Genomic DNA, 9353 nt, shown 5'->3' on the forward strand with positions numbered 1-9353 from the left:
TTCCCTTTCCAACCCTAAGCTCGTGGTTTACCACAATCAAGGATATCCGAATCACCCAAGAGTAAAAGAATGACACCACTAGTTAACATGAACCAAAGGAAAACAAAAAAATTGATGCAGATTAGGTAAAAAACTGTATTTCCACAATTCATTTAAAATGTAAGTCTGCTTATAAGCAGCACATCACATGGATATTAGGAACACATACTTCCTTCAGATCATCTTTCATACAAGAGCCAGAATTCACTCAACTGGGCCACAAGACACTTGTTACCCGTATTTTCACCGTTGCAACCAAACTTATTCAAAGCTAGTTCTCAAAAGAACACCAACTCTTACTGAACTATCATATCTCAAGTAAGAATCAAATTCAAGCACCTTTCTAACCATATTAATTTGAGACAAAAACACTGAACACTTTATTAATAAACAGAACAGTATGTAAAATGAAACAGGATAAAAGCAGAGGCAAGCATATAGGTAATAAGCCTATAGCTCTACAACACTTAAATCAGTCACTGTTCATTGGAACTAAGTATCTGAACCTCTGAACAAACTGACCTGTTTGCTTTACATACTGGTCAAGAAAAAGCATAAGAAAGGGAGGAAAGCACCCAGATTCAGGATTTAAAACACTGTTCCAAAAAGAATCACTACCCTTTTGGTTATTAAAAATGCATGTCACAGGACAAAAAGGTCAATACTGTACATGACATGGTACATGTCACTATCTGTGAAGTTAGGTCTACTCTATGCTTAGTCACAATCCTAAACGTTATCTTAAGTTATTGCAAAGTTTAATTAAGAAAATTATCTGTTGCAGCACTATATACTGCTTACCACTACAAGGATTTCCAGGAAGCAAGAATGGTGTGTCATATTTTCCTTCACCAAGAGTAAAGGAGTTGGTCACCACAAAATTAAGAGTTCTCAAAACAAAATCTACACTAATTACTGTCCTCTACCACACAAGTCATATTTCAATATTCAAGACATAATTACTCAACTGTCACACTGCTACAGCCTCTGCAGAAACACTGGCAGGCCGTGAGCCTCCAAGTTTTGCAAGTGAGACCCCTGCAGTCCTGCTGTCCAATGAGTCCATGACCCCTGCTTCTCATAATTGGCTCCTCAATGCATCCAACTTAGCTTAAGACTCCTGCAGGAACTTAGGACAGCCTTTTCCCAACAAACTAGCATTTATCAGTCAACAGGAACATCAGAATACTTAAGTTAGAACAGAAAAGCAGTGCTTACATGCATGGCTACACAAGGTACTCTTACCAAGCATCCAAGATAAACACTCGTCACTGTACCAGGGAGTTGCATACACCTCAGTTCCTTGTTTCAAATTCCTGTTCTGTTGAATTTACATGGTCTTCTCTCCTCAACCCTATAACTCAAGCAAATGACATTGAAAGTCCTGTTGGCCCAAGAGGTGTCAGTGGTTAGGACAACACTCCCCTTGCCTGAAGAGAGCTACCCTGGAGATATCTACTTGTCCAGTACTCTTATGCCCTTAACTCTTTCATTTCTAGGAGATGGTTTCCTCCATTTATTTTTGTATGGAGTCATGTCATAAAAAGGAATATTAACCAGGAACTCCACACTTTCATCTTGCTCCCAGCTAACAACTTACAGCGTATTCCCCCAAAACACTGCATTTGTCAAAAGGTGAAAAATAAGTTTTAAAATCATCTGTAGCATAATTATCTTTTTATAACGTTCCTAGAGATCACAGTAGTAGGATGTCTTGGGGAGGGTGGAAGAAAAAAAAAAAAGCCTTATGTCAGTTCAGATTAAGTGAAAGCAAGGTCCTAATGTCCTGTATAAATGGAGCCAGAGCCTTCCCTCAGGCAGTGCATGTCATTAGGAAGAATTATTTTGAGCAACCTAACCAAAAAAACTATGGGAGCTGATATCATAAATCTAGAAACTGGCTATGGCAAGATTCAGAAAAAATATATTTCTACCAAGCATTTCAGAGAAGGCTTTTTTGTCATTGGTGTGCGGGCCGGGAGCGGTCCGAGGCTTTCGGGGGCGCGCGGCAGGCTGCGGCCAGCAGCTCTGGCACGTGGGTCGGGGAATGCAGGCCAGCGGACTAGAATTAGGCACGGACACGTAGCAGTCGATTAAAGATTATTTTACTTACACCGTAGATGGTCACGGTGCAGGCAGGAGAAAACTTCGCTTAAGTTGCAGTTACAAAACTCGTACAAACAAGACCCGTAGAAAAACTCAAGCCTCTTGAAATAACTCGGGCAGAGCTCTGGATACACACACACAAAGTTTGCTAGGCTCCGTGGAACGAGCACGCAGGGAAGGGTTCGTCAAGGGATTAGGCGGTGACGGGGAGAGGATAGAGGTTGATCAGGCCCCTATATCCTTCTTAAGGCACACGCTGGGTTTGTTAGGCTCCGCAGCGCTTAGAGTTCTTCACAGGATGTGAAGTCCTCCTTCTCCTCCTCCAGATGGTTGTGGAGTCCTCCCTTGCGGTGTTCTCCTCGGAGTTCTCCAACTTGGGCGGAAACCACTCAAGCCTCTTATACAGCTAGCAAGCCAATCGCTAGCCGCCACGTGGGAATAATTTACAAACAGCCAATAGTGGGACACAAATTTGCATGCGGGTGGCGGGAACTCCTTTGCACCCAGGTTCTCTCTTTGCAACTGAGAATTGCACCGTGCAAAAAAAGCTCCTCGTGGCGGGAAATAATTCTGCAGTGCCGAAGCACACACAAAATCATACCCTTGGGTTATGACAATTGTTTTTTTGTTTGTTTGGTTTTTTGTTTTTTAATAGGACAAGATTGACCATAACAGTGCCACAATGCACACCAAAGGAAAACCTCTGAATTCTAGTTTAATCTCTGGCAAGATCTTTAGTCAAAATAGAAGTGATCCTTTTATAAAGAAATTGGGCATAGACAAATTCCTGTTGAAATCTGATAATTTACCAGAATTACAGACTTGCGTTTACATACATACCAGAAAACCACATATTTCATTTAACTGCACAACACAGGATCAATCCCATTTTTCCCCTATTGCTTACTTTGTGACAAATAAGTTATCTGCCTATTGGTTAAGTATATAAAGCTCCAAAGTGCATAAGAAAAACATAAGCGTACTTGCTTCAATTGTACAATCTGTGAGGTGCCAAAACAGCCTTGAACTGATTAGGTCCTAGCAATTTTAGGGCTTCTATTAGAGGTAATAAAGTACTCTGAGAAATAAGGTAAGAAGCTTTCGAGGTACATAAAGCTTAGCACAAGCTGTTCCTGTAGTTAATGAGCAACGCTTGCATTGAGTTTAGGTAAGTGCATACTCGACAAGTGCATAGCCGTTTTTCAGTCCCATAAATCAATATGATAGGATAATGACTATAAGATTAAAATGTCCCTTCTAAGCGAAGATTTAAAAAGCAAACACAACATTTCATTTCTCACTCAAATGATCCAAAAGCACAGTCTTTTCCCTTTTTCTCCCACAGCCCTTCAATCCACTGATTTTCTCTTAAGTATTCTCCAACGGAAGAATAAAGATTAAAATTAAGTAAGAATCGTGCCAACAGATAAAACAACTTGAATTTTACCACCAGCATGCCCCTCTTTCTAAAAGGGCTCTCTCTAACTTCAACAGTTACATCAACAAAAAGCTCCCCTTAGAGTCCAAGTCAGGGCTGTCCAACTGGTAAGCCTGTGGGGGACACAGCCCATAAAGGGTTAGGTTGCTGCCCTGGGGCTCCTGTCCTACCCTTGCTCCTTGTGTGCAATGGTGGAGGGGTGTGCAGTGTGGGAGAGGGAGGCACAGGAGCGTTTGGGAACATGTATAAAATCATGTGCAGATAGTTAAGAAATGAGTTGAGCTCAGCTAAGGCATGAACAGATTTGTATTCTGAAACAAAAAGTGAAGGTGATGGTAGTAAAATTTCATTTTCAAAATGCAAAAAAAGAAAGTTCCTTCCTACTAGGAAGAATTCCTTGCTAGACTCTGGAGTGTGAGCATGACCAAGACCAGCAGTAATTCCAAAAAAGTAATAAAAACTGGCGAGTGACAAGACTACCTACAAGACCAAGAGAAGTAGCCAAACTGAGCTGACCTAGAGCAAGGGAAGAACAAGGCATATCAGCAAAGTTGTTCCCAAGGTGAGGGACTGGTGAGGTACAAAATAGTTAATCGTTTCCCTACCCCCCCAAAATTACTGGAAAACTAAGGAAGCAACTAAAATAAAAGTCTAGGATCCTTTTAGTACTTTAAAAGTGAAACATTTTTCCAGCAAAGACAACATCCAGCTAACATGCAAGTGACATGACAGTCTGCTTTCTTATCTGTGAAATAAAGTAAGCACCCATGCATTTGGAATATTATGCAAACAACTCACGCCATTTTAGTTTTACATTGCAAACACTTCATATTTTACAAAAGTTACGTTTTGTTTAAACGAAGGAAATAAAACATTCATGGATGGCACACACACCACATGGTGTCATAAACCTCAAAAAATTAAAATAAAACCGCTTTCTGATAATTACCTGCTAACCTCCTAAAACTTCTAGGCCAAGATTTTCAAAAACAGAAACCTAATCTTAGGTTTCTACATCTTGATTCAGGGACTTCACACAGTGAACTGACTGATTCTTTATAATGCTGTGAATAAATCACCATCATACGCTTTTACCAACTGACTTTTTGTCCAGGAATGTCAAGTTAATACCATAACTAACTTAGATACAAAATAGGTTGCAAAGAGAGAGGGCCACAACATTTAATATTTGATTATTTTTTAAGTAATTAGAACAAACAAAACTGATCAAAGTAGTTTCCCTATCCAAAGTGAAAAAGCAAAAAGAGTAAACATGAAAAGCATATTTGAGGTTAAATAGATAAATATTTTTATAAGATTACATGCCATGAAAGAGGTCACAAGTGCCACTTCCAAACAACTACAAAATATTACCAGAAGGTGCAGTAGTATAGAAATGTCTATCAAAAAACAATTACATTTCACTTATGAGTAATCATAGAGGAAGCTAGTCATATTAGACAGTATTAAAAGACCTCTATCTCCCTAACAAAAATGTTTACTGTTATTTGCCTCATACAGCATGTCAGCTGTTCAGAATACTTTTAAGCTCTCTCAAAGATGGGACTATGCAGCGTCATATGAACTAGTGTTTAGATGCACGTTCTCAAAAATATAACACTTGTATAAATGTTCAGAGATGCATCATCAGTCAATTAAGGTGAATCATGCAGTCTCATTCTAACAGAAGTACTCCCATTCTAAAAGAGAAAGAGCATTTTACGTTACCAAGTTTTTATGTTAAATAATTGATAAAAGTAATACCAACAGAAGTATGATCGTTCAATCACATGGAGACTATAAAGCATTAAGATGCATTATATAGTACAGCATGTATTTAACTCTAAAAGGAATTAAGCATGTGAGCAACTCCTCAGAGAGCCAACTAAAAGGTTCAGTGGTACATAATTCAACAGCTACAGCTCTAAAAAAGGAAAATACCCCAGTTTCAAGTTTAATATGGATGAAACCTCACTGTCTAGTTTTATTTTAAGTTTCATGTTTAAAATTAAGACGCACACACAAAAACTGGATTTTTGTTCTGTATTGTAACTCACAAGAAATTTCACTGGGTACCAACAGAATATTTTCAAGGAGAGAACTCAAAAGAAAAAGACACCTGCAATTAGTAAAGATAAAGTTCATTTTTTTTTTTTTTTTTTTTTTTTAAAGAAAAACAAACAAGTTGGGTGATTCATTTTCTTACAAAAATGGGGGGAAAAAAATAACAAACCGTTGTCCTTACCTGGATGATTTTGGGAGCTCATTGCTAATAATGTCTAGTCCTTTTGAGAAGGGATTCAAAATGGATCAGTTTCCACTCCAGTAACAGCAGCCCTAAAGAGCTCCAATGCTCCACCAATACATAGAAATATACAGAGTGGGAATTAAATCATAACCACCATATAAAATCCAGAGCAGAATGACATTCTGTGCTGTAAACAAAGTAATCCAATAGGATGGCAGAATATCTTCTAATGGCTTTCAAAACGTGAACCTGTAATTAGAAAACATGGCTGTATTAGAGAACTGGGTTTCTTACTGCAGTTATATATCAAGTGGTCTGCTGTTTCCTAAAGAGAATTTTTTAATTATGATATGATTTAAGAGTAACTGACATGTTCTTGAATAGCAAATTGAAAAATTTTGGTGGGAAAAAAAAAAAAACCCACAAAGACTGTGTGTAAAAACTTCAGGAAAAAAAAATTAATAAATAAATATAGTAATAGAAATCCTCTCACTAAACATTTGCAGTTAAAAAAAAACTTAGGGTTTTTTTTTTCTTTAATTAAGCTGGATCTTTCAACAGTACTATATAAAACCACTTAATTACCAATAGCTTCCATATTTTAAATAGCCATATGTATGAGTAGTATCTGCTCTTCATCCATCTGTTCATTTGCCTTACCAGAAATCCAAAGAAAAAATTCTGAATGGCAGGACACCATGTTACATTCCAAGCTACGGGGAAAACAAATCTTTAGACATTAAAAGAAAAAATGCAACAACAGTTAGTATTCTCTAGTGAGAAAGAAAAAAAAAAGTAACACTGGTTTGAAAAAAAGATCAGCTGTTTTTAATCTTCTGTTTAAATTCACCCCCCCAAGAATGTAATTATATATGTTCCAGCATTATGTCCAGTATAGTTTGAAGGACCATCTGCAAAGTCATGCAACTTATAATACTTCCACAGGAAGGTTCTGCAAGAAATGTATTCCTGATATTAAGCCTAAACTTTTTTCTCCTCCACTACTTCTCTCTCTCAATTTCTTAGATCATTTCTGTTCAAGTTTCGTATTACTTATTTGTATCACCAAAGCAGCATTCTTCATTTACTACACCTTTCAAGTATTTGTAGGTAGCCATCTTTTCCAGACAATCTTGGTCTTCACAAACAGTTTGTGCTGGTATGACTTTTTAGATTAGGGCATTACTTTCTTGCAGTATAGCATATACCAATATGAACAACAGCATAGATGGTGTTATTCCTCTCCCCATAGGAGAATATGCACTTTTTGTACCGATAGAACACCCATTCTACAACAGTTGAAGCAGTATAAATTTTGTTGATATAAATTCGCAGTTTAAGTTACAGCCTTGTTGCACAGTAATTTTAGGTGATTTCTGGAGATCTTAACTCCAGGCCATTAAACAACTTTTAAGTGGTTTAAAACACTCATTCATCTATGCCACTCCAGGGTAGGATTATCTCCATCTAATCTGCCTAATTTTGCTCCTGTTCCATTAAGGTATGCCCACTTTCCACAGCTACCCTGCCCAAATTGAAGTCCTCCAGCATCCCAGGATGCAATGGCCCCTCTTGACTCAGGTTGAGTTGGGCTTTCGGGGTGCAGCAGGGTTGGGCACAGCACCCCCCCCCAGGCACATCAGGAAGAGCGAGTGCCGCAGCTCTGGAGCACCTGGAGGCTACAGTGCTTCCCACTACTACTTGAACTGTCTCACTGCTCCCACCCACAGTGAAGCAGAGGGGAGAGGCAAGCTCTGAAGAAAAAAAAAAAAAAAGAGGATCAGACCCCTCCAGAGCTTGTCCCCCTACCCCAAGGGGGCACCACCTGAGCTTTGAAGGGCCTGATACTTTTTTTCTCTGGAGCTCAAGCAGCAGCATAGGAAAAAAAGCATCAGACCCTTTGGAGCTCAAGCAGCAAGCCAGTCTGGGAGGCAACAGGAGGCAACATAGGCACCGGAAATAGCGAGGAACTCAGCTTTAGGATTTATAGGAAGCTTTTACTACTCAAAAAAAAATCAAATCAAATCACATTAGCTCTTACTTTCCTGTGCTCTCCTTTTCAATGGATTTCTCTCTTGAAAATACCCACTTGGCTCCTACCCACCTCATTCTTTAAATGGACTTATCCTACATGCACTGAATAAATACAGTGAGCTGGACCTGCTTCTAGCCCTGCCCCTGCTCACCAAGCTTCCAGTGGCAAGTCAGAACTGTGCAGGTTAAGGCTAGTCAGAGATGGTTTTTCACCCTAAGATGCAACTGCTCCACCAAGATGAACAACACTAAGCTAGTTAGTGTGGCTTACAGATTAAGATATAATAAAAGGCCCTTATACTTTAGTTCAGACCCATCCAATTTGAGTGGGCAGGGGCTGCATGCCATGTGGAGCCCCAAGGTAATTCCCCCACCAGCTGCACAGGTAACACATTATACAGGCCCCCCTACCGTGTGGGGAGCATGCATAGATAGCACCACCCACCTCCCCAAAAGGCTCCCTGGGCCCCCACAGGCCATAAGCTCTGCAATCCAGGGAGAGGACAGGAAAAGGAAACTGGAGGAGGGAGCCTGACAGGCCAGGTGTTAGCCCCTCACAGGTAACATGCACCTTGCTGGCTGCCAGTTCATTCAATCCTTTGTCATACCTCGATCCCTTGGATATTGCTACTTTCTGATAAAGTCAACCAAAAATGAATAGTGTATTGTATTCAGGGCTCATGGTAGAGGTGATATCTTCTATTAGACCAACAAGATTTTTTGCAAAAAATGTCTTTAATTGCAAGCTTTTGGGCACAAACACCCTTCATCAGGCATCAGAGAAAAGATTGTAAAGTTCTCCTGAGTAGAAATGAAAGTTCACATTTCATAGGATTTCACAGAAGAGTCAATAGATGGAAAGCTCCTCTGGGCAGACGGTTTAGTGTATTGCATGAAATTTCACCCCAAGTTCTTTTATGATGGTCCATGGTTCATTCATCTGAACTAAAGTATAACTTGATCTGAAAACAAAAAACTATTGTTTTCTCCTACTTTACAATACAGTGCACCAACAGATGCAGACTGAAAGAGTTGTCTTCCTTTGTTCCTGCATGACATTACAATTTCAATTTGCTGCACTTCACCTCTACCCCAAAGTCTCTTACAGAATTAATTATCCAATTTCTCTCTCTCGTTTTGCATTTTCATGTCTTGAATTACATTTCCTCACATTTAAATCACAGCATGAAAGAGCTCCAAGCATACGATTGCTAATCTCTCCAATTTTCAGCCATCCCAACTGTTCGTACCACTGATCTCAGCAATATCATTTAAAATGAAAAAAAAAACCCCACCAAAAAACAAAAGCAAAAACCTAGACTGGGTCAATTTAAACCCAACATTAAAATTTTATAAATGTAAGATTTAACATAATGAAGATTTTCCCCCCACAATTTTTCAATTTAAAACATATGTCAGGGGTTCTCAAATTTTGTAATACTGTGCCCCAGATTGCTGGATGGTGGCAGCAGGGGACGGGGAGCTCGC

General features: G+C 39.2%; 1 protein-coding gene across 3 annotated transcripts in view; it reads right to left on the reverse strand.

Moving 5' to 3' along the window:
- Positions 1-9353, reverse strand: part of HDAC4 (histone deacetylase 4) — a 422181-nt gene that overhangs the window by 385787 nt on the left and 27041 nt on the right. For 2 of the 3 annotated variants that reach the window (XM_014518186.2, XM_025199369.1), the window contains exon 2: positions 5829-6080. The exons of the other annotated variant lie outside the window; for it this stretch is intronic. In XM_014518186.2, coding sequence (XP_014373672.1) covers positions 5829-5850 — 22 coding nt within the window. In that variant the 5' untranslated portion in view covers positions 5851-6080. The remainder of the gene's footprint in view (positions 1-5828; positions 6081-9353) is intronic. 3 annotated transcript variants of the gene reach the window in all.

Source organism: Alligator sinensis, unplaced genomic scaffold (assembly GCF_000455745.1).
Source record: "Alligator sinensis unplaced genomic scaffold, ASM45574v1 scaffold233_2, whole genome shotgun sequence".
Taxonomy (NCBI): domain Eukaryota; kingdom Metazoa; phylum Chordata; order Crocodylia; family Alligatoridae; genus Alligator; species Alligator sinensis.